Source organism: Mirounga angustirostris, unplaced genomic scaffold, assembly GCF_029215605.1.
Source record: "Mirounga angustirostris isolate CCGP_5_RB_7025 unplaced genomic scaffold, mMirAng1.0.hap1 SCAF_2, whole genome shotgun sequence".
NCBI classification, from domain to species: Eukaryota; Metazoa; Chordata; class Mammalia; order Carnivora; family Phocidae; genus Mirounga; species Mirounga angustirostris.
This window is the reverse complement of record NW_026991710.1, coordinates 115,753,091-115,778,377: the sequence shown is the minus strand read 5'-3', so window position 1 is coordinate 115,778,377 and position 25,287 is coordinate 115,753,091. Positions and strand designations below refer to the sequence as shown.

General features: G+C 36.1%; 1 protein-coding gene across 3 annotated transcripts in view; it reads left to right on the top strand.

Annotated features, from left to right (window-relative positions):
- Positions 1–25,287, top strand: part of SLC7A11 (solute carrier family 7 member 11) — a 79,740-nt gene that overhangs the window by 27,779 nt on the left and 26,674 nt on the right. For all 3 annotated transcript variants that reach the window (XM_064585074.1, XM_064585073.1, XM_045880441.3), the window contains one exon: positions 1,362–1,406. In XM_064585074.1, the coding sequence (XP_064441144.1) occupies positions 1,362–1,406 (45 nt within the window). The remainder of the gene's footprint in view (positions 1–1,361; positions 1,407–25,287) is intronic.

Below are 25,287 nucleotides of genomic sequence, written 5' to 3'. Positions count from 1 at the left end.
GCAAAATAGTAAACTGTTGCTCACACCCCCATGCTCATGCGGTGTACTCAGTCTGGACTGTCCTTCGCCACTTCACTAGGGCTCAGATGTTGAGCATTTCTGAAGACTCCACTTGGGTGATGCCTTCTCTAGCAAACCTTCCTGACTTGCCAGTCTGGGTTAGGCCTTGTCCCTGGCTCCCACTGTGCCCTGTATATGGTCCAGCACTGACGCTTGTGTTCTGTCACACTATTCTATTGGCCATTCTATAAACCATGGGCTCCTTGAGGAGAAATACTGTGGGTTTCCCACTTTGCTTTCCCCACTCACTGAAACATGATAATCTCCTATATTGCTGGGAGTGCAAAAACGGGAAAAAATTGTTTGGCAGTAAACATACATCTACCCCATGACCCAGTGATCATATTCTGAGTATATGCTGGAGAGAAATGATTGCATGGTCCCCCCAAAAACATGTATGGGCATATTTATGATATCTATTATAACAGCTATAAGTTGGAAGTAATCCAAAACCATCAACAGTAGAATGTATGGTGTAATAAAATGAACAACATCAATAAAAATAATGAATTATTGCTACATATAACAGCATGGATGAGACTCACAAAAAAAAAGTCCAGAAAAAAAAGCCAGATGCACAAAAAAATAATTACTGTATAATAGTAATACAAGCAAATATTAGTCTATTGTGGTTTTTTTTTTTTTTTTTAGATTTTATTTATTTATTTGACAGAGAGAGAGAAAGAGAGAGAGCACAAGTAGGTAGAGAGGCAGGCAAGTAGGTAGAGGGAAAGGGAGAAGCAGACTCCCCGCCGAGCAGGGAGCCCGATGCGGGGCTCGATCCCAGAACACTGGGATCATGACCTGAGCCCAAGGCAGACACTTAACCAAATGAGCCACCCAGGAACCCCAATATTAATCTATTGTGATCAAACAAGTAAAACTAATCAAAGGTGATAATCGAATAACAGTTGCCTTTACAAGAGAATGGTATTGACTGGAAAGGGCCATAAGGGAACCTTCTAGGGTTCTAGGAATGTTTTATCTCTTGATCTTTTTGTTGGTTCCATGGGTGTATAAATATGTAAAAATTCATCAGGTTGTTGATTAAGGTTTGTGCGCTTTACTGTTCATATGTTATACCTCTATAAAAATGTTAAAAAATAAAAAATAACTCTATACTTATGGTTTAATAGAAAAACGATTTGTGGGAACTTTGTTGGAGATTTTTATCTTACAATAAGTATTTGTTTTTAAATTTTTTATAATTCTGAGTTTGATTGTAAATGTTTAAAAATTGACACTTTGGGTTAAAAGTGTAAAATATGTTGATAATTTATAACTCATTTATATCTTTTTAGGTTCTATCTCAACTTTGTTACTGAAGAAGTGGAAAATCCTGAAAAGTAAGTTGCCATATTTACTCTGAAATATTTATGAGGAATAAAATGTAACGTTAAACAATTGAAAAAGCAGACCTAAAGAAGGTCCTCAGTATGGGCTAATTAACTTTATCCTTATCCTCCTCCTTATCATCATTTTCTTAGGCAGATAAAATTTATTTGAATTTATTATAAATTAGATGTAAATAACTTTATTGTCTATTCCACATTCAACACTAAATTATCTGATAAGCTGAAAGTATAAAATAATAAAGTTATATTTTAAGTAATCCATTTCATAAAAGCCTATATACAACTTAACATGGACTTTCAGCTGCCTACAAATGTTCCATAAGACATGAACTCTAAAAATTGATTTTTTCTAATAATTCATGTGAGTTTTTTGGTAACTATTCAATTAAAGAGAATAATGCAATTAATGAACAGTTAGTTATGAAAGCTGAGAAGTAACTGCAGAATGCTATAAAAACTTGTAAATTTTAGTAGCTGGATGATTGCTTTTACTTTTTGTTCCTAGGTAATACTTTTGATGATTAGGTAATTTGATGATGACTTACATAATGTTCCTAAATTGAATTATTTTTAACTCAGGACTTATATAAGTGACTTTTGTGGTTTCCATAAAAACGTTTGACTTTATACAGGAAAGCAACATAATCTATGGGCAGAAGAGGGAAATTTTAAGAAATGCCATGTGAGATATGGACTGAATTATTAAGTAATTTAACTCATCTGGCATTCATTAAACATCTACCATGTTTCAACCAATGTGCTAGGAACTTCCTACATGATGAATAAAACTTGTATTTACGATTTTATGGTCTAGTCAGTTAGTCAAATATGTAAACAAATGAAAGTAACATAGTATGATGCCATAATAGATTATTTACTCAATTTGACAGAGAGTAAAGGAGGAAATACTTAACTCTGTCTAAGGAGATGTGCTTAATATGTAGAGTCTCAAATGATGAACAAGTACTTTTAGGTAAAAAAGAGTGAGAAAGAGTGAGAGTGAGAGAGAGAAGGAAAAAAGGGAAAAAGACATCCAAGAAACAAAACATGTACAAAGGTGAGTCAGTATGAAATTGCCTAAGTATCAGAAAATAAGCTCAAGTGTTCACAATTCACATTAAGGTAGACAAAGAAATTCTGGCACTAAGTATATTGGGAGGGAGATAGTAAGCCACCCTTAGATCTGGCCATGTAGTAGGGTTGTCAGAATTTTGAACACGCAAACCAGCAATCGAGGTTAAAATGATGTTCATACTATCTGATTCAACTGTTATGCAAATAAATATGTAATTTAAACACGTGAAAAAGTTATTTTATTGAGAAATATGAGAAATTTATGACAGTACTTTCATATTTATAACTGGAATTGTGGTAGAGAACATACATTTACCAGGAACTAGTTTCTTCTAGCATTACTTTGAAATGATAAGCCACTTTGTGACTCTAAATCTATTGATTACAGAGATAAATAGGTTGCCCTGTTTTTACTGTTTTTGAGAATAGTGTGTAAGTGGTAACACAGAGCACATACTGCTCTTACTAGATTTATGTATGTAAAATATGTATTGAATTTCTATTGTATAAAAGAGATATCTATGGTTTACATCTTTTAAGTCTAAAGACCCTTTAGAGAGCCCAGTTACTAAAATCTAGTATCAGAAATATTTCTTAGGGGCACCTGGGTGGCTCAGTTGGTTAAGCGACTGCCTTCGGCTCAGGTCATGATCCTGGAGTCCCGGGATCGAGTCCCGCATCGGGCTCCCTGCTCGGCAGGGAGTCTGCTTCTCCCTCTGACCCTCTCCCCTCTCGTGCTCTCTCTCTCAAATAAATAAATAAAAAAATCTTTAAAAAAAAAAGAAATATTTCTTAGGAAAAAAAAAAAAAGCAAGCTGTAGGTTTGTGGATAGGCCCTATAGTGTGACATTTGTTATATGGCGTATCAGTGGAATAGATACAGTTCAGATTCTCTTGTAATGGTGTTTAACAGTTTAAGTCTGGTTTTATTTGCTGTATATATAATCCTATTGTGTATATTAAGCAGATTTTGAAATTATTTATGCCATGATTACCCTGATCTGAATTTCTGATTCATTCTACTGGAAAAGTATGCCATTCAAGGATTTTCTGTCTCTCTCTTTCTTTCTTAATTTAAGGGTCTTAGTTTTACATGTTGATAATGTCCATGATTCAATATGTACAACTACTAAAGAACAGTTTTGTATTGATTTGGTGTTTTGTTGTTTTTGTTGCAAAGAAGTTTCCTCATCTCAAAAAAGTGAGAATAATTATAGCACTTACCTCATTGGGTGGTGGTAATGAGTTAATATGTATAAAGTGCCTATATTAGTGACTGTACTTTTTAATCTCTACATAATTGGTTGTTTTTACTGTAATTATATTCTGATTTTAAGAACAACATAAAGTGTTACTCATATTAGAGTATTTCCTCGGTTACAATATCCTAAGCCATTCTCTTTCTTCAGTATTTTTGAAAGAAATATGAAAAATTATTTCACACCATATTGAAGCCTGTTCCATAAACTTTCAGCGCTGAAATTGAATAGGCATTTTATGATCTCTCCTCTTCTTGTGTACAGATTTCATTTAATTTTTTATATTCAGAGAAAATTAGTATTTTAAAGGAAAAACATAAGATATAAGAGTTTCATAATAATTTAAAAGTAGCTGTCAAAACTGATTCAGACTGATTATTATCACTGGGTATGCCAGACGAAATATTTTCATTTTCTGGTAATCATGATTCTGCAAATGTCATTAAATATTTCTAAATACTTTTAATTTGATATTTTAAGGTCTTAAACTAAGGAACTTCTCAGGAGAGATTAAGTAAGAATCTATAGAATTTTAGGTCAAGATAATTAGTAACTGCTAAGACTTAAGTTGAAGAAAGAAACCTCTGGTACTTTTTTGTTCTGCTATACTAGGGTACTTAAGTATCCAATTTTTGCCTAAAAGATTCTGTGTAAAACTTAGGTAACATGTTTGTTTTCTCAAAATCAGGATGTGAGAAATCCACAAAATCCCCTTAATGGAAAGCAAAGACTAAATTTGTACTGTGTACTATCAACCAAAGAAATTCAGGGTTTTAAGCAACTTATTCAGTGTCTTAATTCTAAAAACAGCATTTCCCTATAACATTGACAACCAGTCCAGGTCTTTTAAAACTAAATCTTATTTTTTAAACACAAGGGACAATTTGGGAAATGTTTATGGTTGAACATAGAGAACAGATGGTAAAGTTATGTGAACCTCATCCAGATGTGTAATTTGTATTATTTTGTAGGTAGATACAGCTCCAAAATACCTTTAGTTACAAGGGAGAATAATTACAATGCCATCTCCTTTGTGACATGCCAAGATAAATGGGTTTCCCAATCAGTCACGGGTGCAGGTGTCCAGATGTGCTGCAACGTGTAACTTTCTGGCAGCTGGTGAAATGAATCATCGGCTGAACATACAACGCCTTTTACTATCCTCCTCCACCTAAGCAATAAAATTTTGCTAAAATTGTGACCTAATGGAAAGAGTGATCATTAATTTAGATCACTGAAAATAACAATGTGATTTAAAATATACAGAATGTAGAATAAGTTTTCATGATCACAATTGACTATCCTTTACATATAATTTAATTTCAGTGGAAATCTTTCAAATTACCTAATGTCACTCTAGGGAGTAATTTCGGCAGTGCTGTTACGAGCATGACTTATAGTACAGTTCCCTAAGTGTTAAAACAAGTGAGAGGTAAACTGGGAAATTAATGGAATCAAAATAACTAGCTCATGACTTCTTTCTTGTATTATGTCTCACTTTCTCTTTAAAGCTTGTAAAGCACTAATCCTAAAAATTGGGGTAAAATTCCTGCTCTATGATTACATTTATAATGCTAAAAATGTTCCCAGTGTCTTTTTAGAGTGTTTTCTTCTCTAAAGAGTAGTTTTGGATCTAAGGAAGTATCAATCCTTTAAGAGGCACTTAACATACTTACGTAAAATGACAGTAATTATTGTGGAAATTTTTGTAACATTTTGTAATTATCTATAGCATGGTGGCTGACTCCGTAAGAGTAAAAATAGTATTCTGAGGAGCAAGAATGTCCAAAGTTTGAACCATGAAGGTGATAGAATCCCAAAGAATATCTGAATTTTAAAGCGTCCCCCCATCAAATGAAATGCCTAGTAGTAGTAAGGAAGGCTAATGTGTACCTTTGTTTTTAAACACTGAAGTGTTTTTCTTCGCAAATAGAATGAGTTTTGCCTTATGATATTACTTGTGTGGAGACTATGCAATCTATCATTGTTCCCAAAGTTACACAGTGCAAAGAACATATCATTGAGATGTATAATGTTTGTAATCCTGCTCTTCGATTGATCAATCATGTCTTGTGTTGAGGAAAGCCAAGAAATGAATCACTTTACTTTGACCTTGGGGGTCTGAGATTAGTCGGTTTGTCTATTAGACTTGTTCCAGTGTTCTTCTCACTTCATTTATTCCCTCTGTCTTCAAGAGTTGGAAATAGTCGACTTGGTGGAAGTCAGTAAAGCTTGATATCATCAGTCATTTTTAAAGAACAGGCTATCAACATGGTCTGAATAATCAACTTTAATAGAAGGTTTAAATAATCAGAGTGTCATGTTTAATTAATACTTTGCCTGCTTCCAGTTAATATTAATTGATGCCTGAGAGTCATCACACCTTGTACCAACGATAACTTAGAAGAAGAGAAACTTGGCTTGGGGAAGATGCCCAAACACCTTTATTTAGGGCAGTGTGATCGATCACACTGGTTCATAAATGGTCCATAATCACGTTATTTGCATTCAGTTCAGATATTGCCATCTTAAATTCTTATGTGTTTCTATCCTTATTGATTAATATTAAGTCAGTGTAAAGGCATTTCTTAATAACATTATACTGTTTTATAAGGCCTGTTGCTTATAGGACATGTAAAACTGTTGACCTGGTTAAAAACACAGCAGAACAAACCAATCTGAAAATCTTGCCGGAATGTTCTATAGCTAAGTTGCATGACAGAACATTAAAGGTTGATTTGAGGTCTTTTATTTTGCATTTTGGCACTTTAAGGATGCAGTTTTCTATGAGAGACAAATCTTCATCTTTATATACTTTGTAGCTTTCTAACTTAACAGTTGCTGGAAAATAGCATATAATGTCTTGAGTATATATATGTGTAGATTACTGCACTATTATGAGTTGTGATTTTTTTTATTACAAAACAATGTTATCTGCATTCTTAGAATATTTCTAAAGTTTATTTGACAAATACTCAAGTGATATATGTTCTTAAGGAATGTAAACTAATTTCCACAGAAAATTAGCTCACTGCAAATAAATACATATAGAAAAATCTGGATTATTAAGCAGAATTAATTTGTAAAAGTATTTGCTGAATGAATTTCTTAAAAATGATGTCTCCTAATTGAGTTAACTTATAAAAAAATTTTAAAGATTTTATTTATTTATTTGAGAGAGAGATAGAGTGAGAGAGAGCACGAGCAGTGGGGGAGAGGGAGAAGCAGGCTCCCCGCTGAGCAGGGAGCCTGATGCAGGACTCTGTCCCAGGACCCTGGGATCATGACCCGAGCCAAAGGCAAACGCTTAATCGACTGAATCACCCAGGCGCCCCTAAAATTGAATTTATACCCAAGTTACAAAGATTACTTTGGCAAAATGAAGTATCTTTTTATTAATGACAATAAGGAATAGTTAGAATTATCTTAGTATGTGACAGTGCTTCTCTTCAATCATTGAAATAATTGATGTCTAAATTAAAACCATTCTATTTTGTGCATTTCTTCTGGAAATATAGGTAAAAAGTTTGGTGTATCCTTTTAAAAATATGTTTCAAAATATGTATATAATCATACTGGTTGAGCCACTGATATCACAGAGAAGAGATGGTTCTGTGTTCAAAGAACAAGGTCACCAAGTTACTCTTCCTGCCTTTGCTTAGTCTAAAAACTTCTCAGTGATGGAACATGTGGTTGATGTACCCTGGGATCAAAATTCTTGCATTTCTTAGCTTCACATATGCATAAAAAATACATTTGGCTTAAACACAGTTTGTTCATGTAAAGTTGAAGTGTCAAATAAGTGGTGCAGAAATTATAGGATTATATTATAATATTTTATCAGGCAGTAATCGAAGAAGACAGATATTAATCCTTCAAGTGCTTTGTGGAAGCCATTTAGTTTAGTTTTTTAGTTTTTTTTTTTTTAAAGATTTTATTTATTTATTTGAGACAGAGAGAATGAGAGACAGAGAGCATGAGAGGGAGGAGGGTCAGAGGGAGAAGCAGACTCCCTGCTGAGCAGGAAGCCCGATGCGGGACTCGATCCCAGGACTCCAGGATCATGACCTGAGCCGAAGGCAGTCGCCCAACCAACTGAGCCACCCAGGCGCCCTAGTTTTTTTTTTTTTTTTTTTTTTTTTTTAAGGATTCTAACCCCATTAGGTGGCAAAAATTTGAAGGTCAATGCTTTTGACTGTTTTACATCCTTTCATATTACTTGTTGCTAAATTTTAATTTTAATTTTATTGAAGTTTATATTTTGAGTTTTGAATCGTGAACTAATGTTTTAGGTGAAGTACAAGTGGCTGATTTAAATTTACCCTATGTTTCTGTTTCCTTTAGTTGTTCATAAAATAAGAGACCAGAAATGGTATAATGAGTGGAATCAAAAAATTTCAGAATTAGGAGGGCTCTTGGACACTGTGTAATCAAGCTTTCCATCAGAGACATGAATCACCTCTATAATAGCTTTAAACAGATATAACTCATATAAAATAAAATGAGAAACTGACTATACCTATTGTGAACTGGGCTACCAATATTGTTTGCTTTCACATGTTGATTAGCAACCTGTTCATTTCTGTGACCATTTCAAACTTTGATAAATTGTTGGTGGGTAGCATAAAGAGGGTAGGGCAGACGTTTTGACTGTAACAGATACAACCCAAATGAAAAATTAAATGACATACATCAGAGGTTACAGAGTTAGAATCCTTTTATCTGAAAGGAAATACCTTTTGCAATCAGATGTAAATGTCAGTCATTAGATTGTCTCCTGCTTTTGAGTTCACAGTTTAGTGACTCCCTATCCATGTTCTCATTTATGCAAATAAGCTACTTTTCTCTGTGCCTGGATTTGAATGTTAATGATTGTACCCAAAAAAGTAGCTCACAAATAAGTTTTACATTCTGGGTTATACTTGGTGAAAAACTTCTTAGACCACTGATATCTAGTCTGTGGTCTGCTGCTTGGCATTCATTCAGATTCAGTGTTGTTTAAGATTCTCACAAAAACAGAATAATATCCCATGTTGTTCTTTATGCACAGAGACGAGATGTATCCAGGCCATTATATTTACACTGGCCATACCCTGGCATAATTTTGATAATTTTGTTCTAGTCATGATCAAACATTGACTTAGCTTATCGATCTACTCAGGAAAATGAGTAACTTTTGAATTTGTATAGGCACAAGCTAAAACTGTATTACCAATGTAAACATCTAAAATGAAGCAAATGAAGTTGAGACTTCCCAGTGAAGAAAGATTTCCTTCACTTTTATGAACTGTGAAAATATTTACTTACTGAGTCTTTGGAAATAGCACTAGTTTAGGAAATCAAAATTCTAAGACTGTCTCCTCTTAAGTAGCTATTTGACCTTGGGCAGGCCTCTAAGTTGCTTCTGAATCTTTTTTTACCAGTTTTAAATAGAGGGTGTTAATCCCATATTAGAGTTCTCATGGGGTTGTGAGGATAAAATATGTGAAATTCAAAAATGTTAATGAGCTCGACAAGTAATATACAAACGGTTGCCATGTGCAACCCAAACCTATATTCTTGAAAGATTAGAATATTTCATAATTTTTGAAAAAAATTAGAGGATTAGCATAATTGTTTTATGAACAGGGGTGCCTTTTCTACACAAATGACCTATTAATCAGCTTGAAAAGTTGTTCTGCATCATCAGCAAAGTACCCAATTATTAGTAGATAAAAGGTTCAAAAGATGATGAGAACTGCTTTTTATTTAGTAGTCTCTAATCTCCCTTAGGTAGCAATATGCTCATGCATCATAATCAGGATACATTTCTCGGCAGATTTTTTTTTTCCTTCTAAACCAAATATTTGTATGCCCACACCCAGTACTGTCACCAGCACACTGGGGGCTGATGGTGCTGATATAATGGATGGACTATTTGTACTTCCTGTGCAGTCACTTATTTTTAGGTTTACTCTCTTACCGAGAAACTCCTTTATGAAATCTGACAAACAAGGGTTTGATCTGAGGGACTGGCATCATGTATTTACATTTTTATTGTTATTTCCAGAGAACACAAGTATTAGTTTACCCCCCAAATGTTTTTTTAATGATTTTTTGCCTAGCTGAAAAATGCATAGCCTTTATTAAAAATATAAACAGTATTTGTTATCTTAGTAATAGATGGATTACAAAGTAGCACTTCAGATTATTTTCAATAATATGATGTATATTTTTTCCATTCTTTTTTTTTAATGTGGGGCTCAAACTCATGACCCCAAGACCAAGAGTTGGAGGCTGTACCCACTGAGCCAGCCAGGTGCCCCTATTTCCATTCTTCAGTTGAGAAAGTTAAAGCTCATAGAAATGAAGTAATTTTTCATGGCTGTGTAACTAGTGAGAAGATTAGGATTATAATCCATGTTTGATATAGTGCGTGGACGGTTTGTTTTCAGAGCTTGTACTCTTTCCAGAAAAGTAGGATTTGCCAAGGTAGAAGAGAGAAGTCAAGCCATCTCAATGGGGGATGGGCATACACAAAGTCCTAGTTTCAAGGAATAATGTATAGATTGCTCTAGCTTCAGCAAAGGATTGTAAAGAAGAGTGGAAGGCAAAATGGTAGTAAGATGTGGGTGCTGATATGGGGTGGGCCTCCATTATAAGAATTTTGGACCTGAGCCAGTAGCCAATGCGATAGGGTGAGTGGGGGTGTGTTGCAAGTTTGGGGTATATATGACATGGTGTTTAGGGAAGATGTGCCTGACGGCAGGTTCAGTGGGTTTTCCTTTTGTGACATATGTACAGTTTAAAGAGAGTTTTAATCCACGAAGTCACATTTCAGGCTTCTTTTATACGTTTATTATCAATAAAAAGCAAATGTCTTTGAAAAGTTAATTGCCTTCTGGACCTGAACATTACTACAGTCAGACATGGTGACAAATAATGTGGCAGAAAACTCTGGCAAATAGCATCATAATGGTCACATTGTCCCAGCTCAAAGATAGGAACTAAACTGCTTAGAGAAAATGAATGAGTCAACCTGGTGTTTACATACTCTCTTAAAAAAGAGAGTTGTCCTTTTTTTTTTTAATGAAAAAGATGGAATAATTTATTCTCTATGCCAGAGGAAGAGCAAATGAGATCAATTTAAATGAGAAGCAAGTTCGTTTTAAGATAAAATTATATTCAAAAGTATTGAAACAAGAGAAATCTCAAAATAGAGATAAAAGAAATGATCATTTAGCCATGATTCTTTAGATACTCAGGTGGAAAAATGAGGCAGACCATTGCTTAAGCTTGCTTCTAATTCTATAATATTTTGGTTCTATTTTTAGGTTAGTGAATATATGGGAACCAATGCAGGGAATCACTTACTGCACCACAGGTCTATGTTACTGGACAGAGGTGTCACATGCTAGGAGGATAAAGGAAACCCTTGCTTAAATTGTAAGGTCAAATAGAATCCTGAGTCAAAGTTTGGAAATATTTCAAATAAGATGTGTCAATGATCTGGCTTTCAAACATTTGGTATTCTAGGAAAGGGCGAGTTAAGGAGGGGATGGAGACAGCAATGCCAGTACAGGGGAAGATTTGGGCTGGAAAGCAGCGGGTACACCAAGCACAGTGAGACTCACATTGGTGTTGTGGAAAGAGCTCTGTACCTGGAGTTACGTGACTAAGAACTTCCAGTTCTGGAAACATGTAATTCTTTGACCATAGCTATATCCTAGATCTTCAGATGGGATGGAATGGTAGAGTATCAAATTCTGAGTTTCCTTTCAACTCTAGTATGTTCTATGGTTCTTACAGATGACATGGAAGTACCTCGTTTGACATGAAGATATCATTTGGGAATATGGCCAACGGTGAGAAACGTAGGCAGGATGGGTGCCTGGGTGGCTCAGTTGGTTAAGCGACTGCCTTCGGCTCAGGTCATGATCCTGGAGTCCCTGGATCAAGTCCCGCATCGGGCTCCCTGCTCGGCAGGGAGCCTGCTTCTGCCTCTGACCCTCCCCCCTCTCATGTGCTCTCTCTCTCTCATTCTCTCTGTCTCAAATAAATAAATAAAATCTTTAAAAAAAAAAAAAAAGAAAGAAACGTAGGCAGGAGATCTGTCTCAGGAAGAAAAACAGACCCAGAGAAAGGGATGTTGCAGCCAGTTTCTAGATATCACGATGACTGGGAGATTAGGTAGGACTAAAACTTTATGAGTTATTTCAGGAAATGATAAGAAGTCTGAATGGACAGATGGGGAGGGGGGAAACAAAGCCAGAGTGATACCCTACCACATGGGAACTTAATTATTAGATCTGAAGATCTAGGATTAGATCCAAGCTGTGGAATCTAATTCAGTGGGGTCGCCTGAAGTACAGGATCCTGTGATATGTGGAGTGCACCAGGAGGGATAGGCAGGTGTTAATGCACTTGTTGGGGAGATTGGTAACGTGTGTGATGATGAATCCTGGATTCTGTTTACCATTTTTATCACATGTGCCTATAGAAGGTATAAAATAGTCTATTAACTTCTGTGGTGCAGGATTTTTTTTTTTTTTTAAGATTTTATTTATTTGACGGAGAGAGAGATAGCGAGAGCAGGAACACAAGCAGGGTGAGTGGGAGAGGGAGAAGCAGGCTTCCCGCAGAGCAGGGAGCCCGATGCGGGGCTCGATCCCATGACCCTGATCATGACCTGACCGGAAATCAAGAGTTGGATGCTTAACCGACTGAGCCATCAAGGCACACCCCCCTTCTCTCTCTTTTCAAGTTAGATATGTGGAACAGATAGGGAGAGCTATCTGTGACAAAAGCTTAATAATAATCAATACTAATGCATATTAGTTGAGAATGCAGTGATTAAACACCATGGCCACTGTTTTTAAGATCTACAATATTATATGGAAGATAGTTTATGAAATTAAGTCTATGGCATAGCACTCAAATATTTCATAATATGTTAAACTAAAGTTTATAACAGTCATATAACACAAAATAAGAGAGACTAAAGACCATAATGCATGACTTTGTAAGCAGAGTTATTTCTAGAGGCTGGTTGGTTGCCCAACACAGAGCTTTTTGTAGGCATCTCATGTCCCACCTCCTCCAAAGCGTCTCTCCTCTTGGCCTTTCATGATGTCATTTTTTCCTTTCTTCCTGACATTCTACTGTCATGGTCATTCTCTTAGGGAATAGATAGCAAAGGGTGTGATAATGTCTCTAAATTTCTAAATTCTTTCAGTTTTCATGTTACCCGTGTGTACAAATAGTTCTCCACCCATTCACCTTCTTCCATTCACACATTGGCATGGCTGGCCTAGTTTATTAGACTAACTACCTATTACAAATAAAAAACACAGTGGACTTGACCTTGAGAAAATATGTCACAAAAGTCTGAGATTTTTGAGTTGGGAAGGAAGTAGCCATCAAATTTTCTATCCCTTTCATTGTAAAGATAAAGAATTGAAGCCAGAGAGATGGATTAATTTGTCTATATTTACATTTGTTTATATTTAAAATAACTGATCCCTTTCTAGTCCTCTTTTCAAACACTTAGCGTTGTTGAATACAAATCTAAAAGTGATGGATATGGCAAGATTTTAGCCGCAAAATTAGCTGGGGGGAAGATTGTAATCATGAGGAGTGACTGTATGTTATTTGAGAATGGAACTTTTAAAAATGTATAAAAGCATTAACATTTGCCTGCATTCGACTTTCTAAAGCTGTTTTTCAAACACATAATGAAAGGGGTCCTAGGCTAGCTGAATTAAATAATCTATTTCAGGTTGTTTACTGAAGGTCATTTGGTTACACGATTAAAACAGAAACTTTATGACTAGGAAATGCTGAAATGCTAGGATATTGTAAGGAAATAGTTGCTTTTTATTTCCTCTAAGATTTTTACTGACACACTGATTCTCAAAATAGTTCTGATATCTCTTTGGGGGGGCAATATTTAATTTTTCTGTATTGATATTATCAAACAATCAAGATCTCACTTGCCATATTCTGGCCTGGGGCAAGCAAAAGAGAAATTGACATAGAAGACATGATTAATTTTGTTTTGAGCCAGAAAATGACGAAAGACATGAGTGAGATAGATTGCAAGGGGAGGTCATGCTAATAAACTACTGATCTGTAGCTGCTCAGGGTCTGGTGGAAAAAAGGGTAAATGTGTTTTAAATGTATGTAAGTGTTTTGCTATTTGATCCTCTTCATGCCATGGCCTCTGGCCAAGGAGAGGCGATCAGTGGCAAATGCTGGAAGAAGACAATGGCCAGTTGAACTCAGCGATGTCCCTCTCTGGTAACACGGAGCCCTTTGTCTTTTTGTTGAGCCACAACCTGAACGCTGAACTGCAGTGAGGGAGACAGCTTCAGCCTGGGTATGGAGGTGCTTTTCAACCTTCAAGTTTCTGATGCAAGTCCTATTCTCCAAAAGACAGGGCTCCTTCTGCTCCTGTTGTTGCCATTTCTGTTTTCTTTTTTTTTAAGATTTTTTATTTATTCATTTGAGAGAGAGTAAGAGAGAGTACACAAGCTGGAGGGGAGAGACAGAGGGAGAAGCAGACTCCCCGCTGAGCAGGGAGCCCAATGCAGGGCTGGATCCCAGGACCCTGAGATCATGATCTGACCCAAAGGCAGATGCTTAACCGACTGAACCACCCAGGCGCCGTGTTGTTGCCATTTCTAAGGCATCTCCCTGCAGACTTCCCTCACCTCTGAGACCGGCCTTCCCAGCTCCATAGCTCAGATCAGAGGCACCCGGGAGTGCAAGACATCCTGACGATCTCGTTCTCCTATTTCTCCTAAAAGACACATCTTGTTTATGCCATTTTTAAGTGGCTAGGATGCAAATTTCCACCTAGCAGTTATGGTCAAATGATCCATTTAATCAAGTTCTAGAAAGGAAAACTTCTATGTTTTCTAGACCCTGCTAGAAAAAGTAACAGTAAAACTTTATGATTTTCATAGTATTTTCATTAACAGTAGGGGGTCTTTCCCTCTTTTATTTTAGTAATAGTAGTAGTCAAATTTTAAAATACCAAAAACTATGTAGAAGAAAATTAAAATCACCTGTTATCTCATAATCACATCACATAGAAGTCCTGTTACTATTTTGATGTTTCGCTTTTTTCCCCGTGTGTAATGTGCCTGTGTTTGTGCTTTGCTCATATGTATTGCATTATATTACTTGAGCTAAATGTACGTATGCATTTTTCATTGTCACTTTGGCATTACATTATAGATCTACTTGTTTATGTGTTGTCTGTTTCCCCTATGAGGGCCTGGGCCTCCTTCTGTGTCATTCATTGCTCTATCCCCAGCAGCTCAAAGGCACCCATGAAGTCTGTCCTGCCATCCAGATTTGTCGTATCTTAAGCTCAGCTCTAGCGCTTTTTATTCATCTAGATCTATCCTGCTTTTTTCACTTAACATCATTTCATTAGATTTTCCTGGATCTTGTGGATCTTAGCAACACCGTTTGTAATAGTGATACAGTATTTCACTGGGTAGGGATACCAGCATTTACTCATTTTTCTGTTAGGCATTGAAAATGTTTCCAGTTTCTTTTAGTGTGATAATGCTGTGTTATACATTTAATCGATAAATCTTTGTACATATTCTATTATTTTCTTAGGAAGATTGCTGGAAGAGAATTAACCATGTCAAAGGCAATAAACTTTTAAAAAGTCTCTCTTTGTATTACCAAGATGCTTTCCAAAGCATGTACATTGGTTTCCTCACTCAGTAGTAGCAATACTTAAGAATACTTAATCAGCATTGAGTGTCATTATTTACAAAAATCTTTGTTAATTGAAAAGCAAAAATTATACCTCATTGTTTTACATTGCATTGTTAAAATCACATATGAGGCTTAATACTTTCTCCATGTTTAATAGCTATATGTGGTTGACATTTTGGAGCATGAATATTTGTGATTCAACACAATTCTTTGTATATTATGGGTACTAATTCTTTATTATATAGATTGCCAAATTCTATCACAGTTTTTCATGTAACTAAATTTTCTTTATGATTTAGCTCATAGAACTTTGAATTTATATATCATAATTTAATTAAATATTTAAGTGTGCTATATTTAAATGTAAGTTTTAAAAATATTTCTGTGTATTGCTTTTCTATCATAAATCTTTTTACATCCCTAGATCATTTAAATATCACTCATATTTTCTGTTTGTTTATTTGTTCCTGATTTCTTTTTGACATTAAGCTTTTTCATTTATGTGGAATGAATTTCTTTTAGCATGATATAATGTAGGCTTTTGATTCCCCCCCAACTTTTCAATATCCCAGCATTTGTTGAACAGTCATATTACCCCCTAGTTTACAATATTTACTTACTTAGTTTATAACACTAACTCATAAATTATGACAGTTGTTATATATTGTTTTTATGTTATATACTAAGTTGTATTTTGAGGTAATTTATTCTGCTCGACTTATCTTTCTATTGATACATCAGCCAATTACTATATAATTTTTATTGAAAGTTTTAATACTCTTTCTTATCTGGACAGAAAGATTGCCTTACTTATTACTTTTTCTCTCTGAATAAATAAATAGTATAACATATTTGGAGGGAGGCAGTTTCTACTCTTGGCTTTTCATGAATAGGAAGAAAAACTGTATAATGCTTTGAAATTTAACACTCATAGTTTTTCAAATTATCTTGGTAGTATTATCTTACAGTAGAATCTGCCCTATATAAAGATATATTCTACATGTATGGCTAAACCCTTTATAGTCCATACATTTCCTTTCCTGTATCCTACAGTTAGTTATTAACTTGTTTTCTTCTCTTTCTTCTTTTACATTTTGAAAATACTAATTAAAGTAACCTATAAGGTAACTCTCATTGATATTAGTCTCACTCTTTTCCCCTTTTTGCCTTTCTTTTTTAATCCCTGAACTCTTTTTTTTTTTAAGATTTTATTTATTTATTTGAGAGAGAGAGAATGAGAGAGAGCACATGAGAGGGGGGAGGGTCAGAGGGAGAAGCAGGCTCCCCGCCGAGCAGGGAGCCCGATGCGGGACTCGATCCCGGGACTCCAGGATCATGACCTGAGCCGAAGGCAGTCGCTTAACCAACTGAGCCACCCAGGCGCCCAATCCCTGAACTCTTCTAACGGAGCACCTTTTATAATGATTTCCTGTTTCCCAGAATATTTTTTTTAACAAAACACCAAATGCCAAAATATTAATGAAAATATCAATGGAAACATGCAAAAATATTTCCTTATGATCCTTATAATGGTTGAAACTGCCCTTTAAGGGATCAAACATAAATGAAGTTAATTATTTTATATATATATTTATACATTATATATACTATATTATATCATATTATACTTGAACCAGTTGAATTTATATTCCTGATAAAAAATCCTTTACCATGTACGTTATAAACATGGTAATAAACACAGTTCCTAAGCCAACATACGTTAGAAAGAATAAGATACTATTTTTCCCTTGACACCTTTCTTATATATGAACCGAGTATCTGGTGGAAAATACTCGAGTCACATTTTTATACATCGTTTAGGTGTTTACTCCTTTTTTTTTTTACAGAATGAGACTGGCAATGTTGGAATATTTCATTACTAGCCTCTGTTTTCTTATGGTGGTTCCATTCACTTGGTATATTCTAAATTTATGCGTAAAATTCAACACAAAACCACAACTGCGCTGCTCTCTCAAATCTAACAGTCAGTCAGGAAGCGCAGGGTTTCGAGCAGGACTGCGAGCTGGCTGCGTAGCGTATTTGGAAACGAGTCTTCCCCCGAGCCCCTCGCTTCCTCGCCGACAGTAGGTTCAGTCTGCCGTCCGTTCCCATTGGCTGCTTCGTCTCGACCGCGAGGTCGGATCCCTCCCACGGGTCGAGCACCCTGTTTGTTTGTTCTGCTGAGACCGCGCTGGTGGCTGCCGGCCGGTCGCGCCGCGCTGTTTGTGTTTTATGGGGAAGTGTTCGTGTGTGGTTGCTGTGTTTGATATTAGATCTGAGATGAACTTCAGGAGGTTTCCTGCTTTTTATTAAAAATGATTTTGGCGAGGGGCTGCGTTATCCTGTTCATAAATCAGGTGTTCTCAGAGATTTAATAATTCAGAATTCTCATGAGGATTTGGTGGAATAAACATTTCTTTTCTCGGTTAAAGCTGCCTCTTAACTTTTTTTTTTTTTTTTCCTTTTTCCTCTTCACAGCTTCCCTTTATTTATTTTTTAAAAGTCTTCTTTTGGAAGGTTTGTGCAGATGTGTCTCATGGCTGTGAAAACAATGTAAAAGAAAGTCGAAACGATAGCTTCGTTTGGTTGAAGTAATTTATATTTGGTAACTTTTATGAGTCCTCCCATCACTATTGCAAACAAGTTTCTATTTTAAAAATTTCTTAAATCCCGTGTTATGTCTTCCAAATTAGTCCTCTTCTCTCCCTATTTTAATGAACCACATGTCCTAGAAATAAAAGATTGATAAAAAGAAAAAAACAAAAACAAAAACAAAAAACCAGAAGCCAAGGAGGCCGGGAACTCTTTCCATATGTGGTTACAAGCTACATGAAAAGCAGAGGTATCTTTGAGGGTAACAGAGAGTCCTGTCAACTCCTCTCAAAAATGTTTGTGCTACAGATTTAACGGAAACACTTTGAGGGCACTTTATAATGCTCAGTGAATGGCCTTAAGTTCTTTGTAAAATTTGGCCAGTATGAATAGATGGAAATGATAAATGATAATATGACTACAAATGTCCTCCTAAAATTCAGATGATTTTTAAAAAATATATTTGCAATAAAGTTTTGATAAAAGCTGAGGCATAAAATATAGTGACTTGCAAAGACATTTCTGCTGTGAGTATAAAATGGTCTTGTAATGTGGCCTTCCAGAGGTCTGACCTGATCTACCGATGATACCATTTTAGAATCTGGAAGAGTGGACAGCCACTTTTCCTTTAAGTGATCTTTAGTAATGATCAATTTTTTTCAGCCAGGATGATACTTTGAAGTTGTAATGATAGAAGGTGCTTTGATGTGCTGGTATTCCTGGCTGAGGATAGAATCGTAATCTCCAGAGCCCAGGAGAAGAGATTGTAAGGTTAGCATCCTATTCCTTCCTCCGAACGACAGAACAAGGCAATGGCAGGCATTTCCTTAGAATGCTCTGGTACATGAGCAAGTGCTCCACTGAGTTTTTAAAGTATTCTGTTGAACAATCTTTATGGATTAGCTCTATTTGCTAAAATGGTTGAATAATAAACTTTCAGATAAAATAGACTTTAGACTCTATTCATTCAATACCCTTTTTAATTTAATTTTTAAAATTTATTTATTTTCATTTATTTATTTTTAAAAGATTTTATTTATTTATTTGACACAGAGAGAGATAGCGAGAGCAGGAACACATGCAGGGGGAGTGGGAGAGGGAGAAGCAGGCTTGCCGCTGAGCAGGGAGCCCGATGCCGGCGCTTGATACCAGGACCCTGACACATCAGTGGGGTGTCAGCAGAACAAAGCCGAAGGCAGACCCTTAACGACTGAGCCACCCAGGCGCCCCAATACCCTTTTTTAAAAAAGATTTATTTACTTATTTGAGAGAGAGAAAGAGAGAGCACACACACACGTGTAAGTCTGCGTGTGTGTGAGTCATGGGTGGAGCAGAGGGAGAGAATCTCAAGAAGACTTCCCGCTGAGCACGGAGACTGACTTGGAGCTCAGTCTCAGGACCCATGAGATCATGACCTGAACCGAGACCAAGAGTCCGAGGCTCAACTGACTGAGCCACCCAGGTGCCCCAATTCAATACCCCTTTTAGCTGATAAGGAAGTTTAAACTTAGAGAGATCCAGTGACCTCCTTGAGTCCCTGCAAGTGACTGGAATGTGAGTAGACCCAGCCTTCGGACTGGGGTCCAGAATATTTTTCAAAACTCTATGAACTAACACTACATCTAAAACTAATGATGTAATGTATGGGGATTAACATAAGAATAAAAAAAAAAAGAGTTCCTCAAATCAGTGAGGTCATATAATAAAAAAACAAAACAAAACAAAACAAAACAAAAAACTCTATGAACTTAAGACAAAATCGGAGAAAAGATGTTGCAAAAAGACAATTTACAATTGGGATGGTATACACACACACACATATACCAATATTTATATTGGTTGTAGGATTTGGGGAATGGGGCTGAGAGGAAGTATGAAGGAGAGGGGGAATTAAAAGGTGGGCGAAAGTGAGGACTGCTTCTATTTTCCTAGTCCCTCAGCCACTGTACAGTGTATCTGACTTGAGACAATTATTCCTAGAGCGAGGTTTGCCTATGAATCCTTGTAGCCTAAGAAAGGGCATTAGTAATTATAAACTATAGCACAAAAGCTTATTGTTCAGAGGGTTTAACTTTTGAGCCAAAAGGGGTAAGATCACAAAATTTCCATTTCTGCTGTGAGTATGAATCTCTGTGAATGGACAGCCTGCAGAGAGGAGAGGGACAGCTTGCAGGAGGTTCTGCTATTCTCTGGGCCTTTGTGACCTTTTCGGGGAGCTGTGAACTGTTCCAATCAGGAATCTGCGTCATCACTTTCTTGACAGTGACGTATCACCTCTCTCAACCGGCAAGGTACTTGGCCCATCAACTCTATGTCTTCTCATCATTGCCTTTCTCTACTGGTTCATCAGCCTGCTGTGTCATGTTCTCTGTGGTCCTGCCATATGGATTTACCACTTACTGAAGCCAGGCCATAGCTCTTGGCTCGTCTATCAACTTTGTACCTTTCCTACTAAGAATGACCCTATAAATAGGGAGTATAAATAGGGACTTGTTGCAGTAAAAAACATTATTTTCAACTTTATAGGGTCAAATATATACATACATACCTGTATAATCATTCATATATGGAACAAATTCATGTGTTTTCAAAACTGTACTTTAGGAAGCCAGTATTGGGTCCAAAAAATAATCTGAAGACGTAATTCAACATGTAGAATGTAGAGCAGTGATTTTAAAACTATTCAAAAGCCTCACTTGTGTGGCAGAATATCAATGCATAAAACAAATAAGAGAGGACGGATTTGGTTGAAGTGCATGAGAACAGGATGGTCTGTAATCTTGCCAATTGTCCAGTTTCTGTTGTGATTCCCAGAGCACCCAACTGGGAAGTCACTTATCTATATGACCACCAGATATCGAAGTAAGATTATTACTAATAATTAGATTTGTCGTTGTTGGTCAGAAATGTCGAAGGCAATTTTTGGTGGTAGGAGCGGTAGTTTATTCATCATGGCTGAACGTCTCCATGTTTACCTGTTCCATTTCTTATCATGTGGCTGATCAGAAATGTGCCTGGACCTGATTTATGCATGTGTAGTAGGAGAAATGTTATCTGTTCCTTCCAAGATAGTGCTTATGGCCTGAGGGAATTTTGACTCTAATTCTCATTTACTATGCCAGAGTGGGTATATTTATTTTATGTGGCCTTGTTCTTGGCATAAAAGTATATTTATGTAACATTGCATTGTGTATTATTATATGTCCTTGGTCAAAACAAGAAGCGATTGTGCTTTGATCTTTGTTGGATTGGTGGTAATTGTTAGAAGTGCAGGAGATTTTATATTTTAAAGTGGCAAACAAGGGGATCTATCTTTGCTCTGTTTCTGGGAAGTTTGAATAATGACTAATTTTTACTATTCTCAGATGTGAATGTTTTCATTTGGCTTTTGTAATTTGGGACATTGTTTTAAGAATTTTATATCATATACTAATCTCTTATAAAACAATAAATACAGGATAAAATTTAATGAGGACCCATTTCAACTCTTACATAAACTAATTAATTGAGATCTTGATATAATGAGGCCTTTTATTCTTTTGTTAGTTAGGATAATGCTGATGGCTACAGCAGACAAACTGCAAGTTTTCAATGGCTTTAAACAGTCAAAAATTTAATTTTTAAATCATGTAACAGTCCCGTGTTGGTGTCCCTGGCTAACTGGTGGGCCCTCCTCCGCATGTTGATTCTGTGACCTAGATTCCTTCCATAGAGTGGCTTTGCTACTCGATAGATCCTCAGCAACTAGCTCTCAGTTAGGCAAAGGGGTTGACAGGCTCTCAGTTAGGCAAAGGGGTTGACAGGCGGCCCACTTCTTATCCACCTGGGCCTTTAACTGCCACATCAGTTGACATCAAGGGTAAGTCACCTTCTCACCTAAATACAAGAGAGTCTGGCAAATGTGGCCTATGTGAGTAGCTCTTCTCAGGAACAGTTTATACCGTGGAAAGAGGTACATAAAGGTGTGGTAGGTAGTTAATGTTTCAGCGGTATGTCTGAATTTTAGGGACTCTGTTTCAAAGAATGGCTCACTGAGATGTTGCATTATTGTAGTGTACATCAGGCCGAGTCCTGAGGAAAATAATGAAATTTTAAAAGGCATATGGTAAAAACAGTGTAACAAAAATAAGAATTGAACATTGGTGTGAAATTTATTGTTATTAAAATATTTTATCTTTCCAGTTATTTAATGGCTAACATTTATTGGAAACCAATAATGTTTTTGTACGTTCAAAATTGCCTACTAATATCTTTATGTTTACCCATGATAAATATGAATAATTGTAATATATCTGGAAGACATACTCTAAATCTCTAGAACATGAGAAAAAGTGAGATGTAGCCCATGTTATTTTTTTTGAATGAAATTGAAGCAAATGAAAATTTACTTTCAAGCTTAATTTTATTTAGTGATGAATTTATTTTAATAGGATAAAAAATAAGTATTTTTCGGGATTAAATGCTTATACTAATGCTTCTGATTGCTTCTCACGCTATGTCTGAATTGTAAGTTTCCATCTTAGTTCTTTGTTCTCTTTGGTGTTGCCGTACCTACTTCCCTCCTTACATTTTCTCATGAAACTCCTTCAGCCCTGCAGTCTTTTAATCTGTGTCTGTTCATTTCTTACATCTCTCTACAGGTCTCTCTGTCTTCTCTTTCTGTTTATGGACTTCTTCATCTGTGGACAATGGAGAATGGTGAGATTTAGATTAGACATCAGCGGTATTGAAATTTAAAATGTTTCAGTGGAAACATCCATAGCCTTGCGGTGATCCTGAGGAGCAGAGGGCGGGTGTTTAATGCCTGAAATCAGTGGGATCACTGTGTACCTTTATGTGACAATCTGCTGGTCACATCTCTGTGTTCATCCTTGGCCCAGAAATTGTCATTAAGTCAGAACTGAACATGATTCTTCTTCTTGCTACATTTTTTTTTCTTTTAGTGACAGCCCCATATTTCCCTCAACTACTTGCTATGTCTCCTCAAGTACTTTTCTTTTATGTTATTAGCAGCCCAATTCCCACTCACCATGGATAACTAGAGATATAGTGATAGCACTAAATGACAATGAGGCAAAAATCACTGAAAACGCATAAAGGAATCTGTGATTCCAGCCATCTGTAATCTAATTGTTTCAAGTCTGGAAAACTGTCAAAAACACTTATTTGTAATTCAATCCCTGCTCGAAATGTCAGAAATGACATAGCCAGATAGGATGATTCTGTGCCTAGGGCTCTCTAGAGCGTTTGGTGTGAGCAAGAGTCAGGGAAAGTATGCAAAAATGTATGGAAAAAAAAAATCACGTGAATGAAAAATATAGATTGATTTTCTTTAAGATATACCATTACTTATGTTTTTGTCTATAACACATGACTGAAGTTTGAGAAGTGAGCTAAAATTAACAGCAGTGTATAAACAGAGTGATTCAGCAAAAATTAATTAATTAATTGATTGGTGGATACAAAAGAGAGAAATAAAAGAGGTGCTTGAGTCATTTCTGTGTCAGGGCTATAGAAAAGCTTTCAAGGTCTTTATAGGGTAATTAAAAAGAAAATGTGAAACAAGATGATTCTAAAATAAAAACTTGGAATCAAGAGGTACTTAATATAATTTTAAATGTCTTGAGATGAATCACAGTTACATTTTCAATGATATATGAATAAATAGTGCCTAGTTTATTAATAGAATTGCAAAATATTTTGCAAGTTGTTTTACTTTTTTTTTTGCATCTCACATATTAAGAAGTTTACCATTTTCTTGCACTTCTTAAGCCCTCCTTCCCCTGCTCCGTTCTCCTGAATGTCACATACATGTGTTAAAATATTAATGATTTTAATTTTTTAATTTTTTTTTAAAGATTTTATTTTTATTTATTTGACAGAGAGAGACACAGCGAGAGAGGGAACACAAACGGGGAGTGGGAGAGGGAGAAGCAGACTCCCTGCCGAGCAGGGAGCCCGATGCGGGACTCGATCCCGGGACTCCAGGATCATGACCCGAGCCGAAGGCAGTCGCTTAACCAACTGAGCCACCCAGGCGCCCCAATGATTTTTAAATAGAAAGTGTGAAGCATCAGTTACTTCCCTTAGAAAATTCTTGAACATAAAAGAGCAGGCTTTACATAACTGACTGTCATCATGCCCAGTCCCCTGGCTCAAAGACAACTTTAGATGCTCCAGGATCAATGAGTTCTGTGGTCCCCATTGTGTATGCAACACTTGGGATTGTGTGGGAATTATTTTGGTTCACACAAATCTCGGAAAATTTGGATCAAGTTATAAAACAATTTTAGGAATATTCTAAATTCAAGTGATGAATAAATGGCTCATATGGTTTGAAAATCAGAAATCTCTGTAACCTTCAGGTGTCCTCAAATCTCTGGCGAATCAAGCGAGGTTGACTCATTCTGTGTTTGCAGCAAGAGTCTTTCTAGCCAATATAAAACATTGGAAACAATGGTCATTTCTGATGTTTTATTATACAGTTGCAAAGCATATTGAAAAATGCATCCCATGCTGCATTATTTGCAAGTTTATTTGTGATGACTGTTTGGTGCACAGAGAAAATACACTTGGTATAAAACGTGTCATATTGTTACATCCAGCCTTCGGGTATTTGGATTACTTATACAAAATAAAACACATGTTTGTCAGCTCATAAGAATCCTAGGGACCTTGTCCATGGAGTTAAAGCAGGCACAAGGGAACCATGGTATCATGACAGGTTATATGGTGAATGTGGAATCTGGAAGATGTAGGCTCAAGTTTCAGCCCTCCCACTTATTCTTGTGACCTTGGCCACATCACTTAACTTTCTGAGCGTTGGTTCCCTTATTTGAAAATGGTGGGAACAATTTCAGCAACCTCTTGCCTCATTTGGTTGTTGTGAATTTTGTTTGTTATTCGTTTACACTCTCATTCCACAAAGGATTTGGAATGGCATGTGCATATTTGAAGATAAAGTGTATTTGTCAGTGCTTTGTAAATTATACAAATATAAGCTACCAGCCATTACTTTTGGGACCATTTGGATACCTGGGGAGGTCTATTCCTTGGAATGAAGTGCTTTTAAGCAGATGTTGCAGAGACTTCCATTTAATAATTTCAAAGAAAGCAAATATTTATCCATGTGTGACATAGACAGGTTATAGGTACCAATTTAAAGTAAACCCAGAGGAAAAGAAGACTATCCAAGACCTTTTGATTGAAAACTAAGTGCAGCTAATACA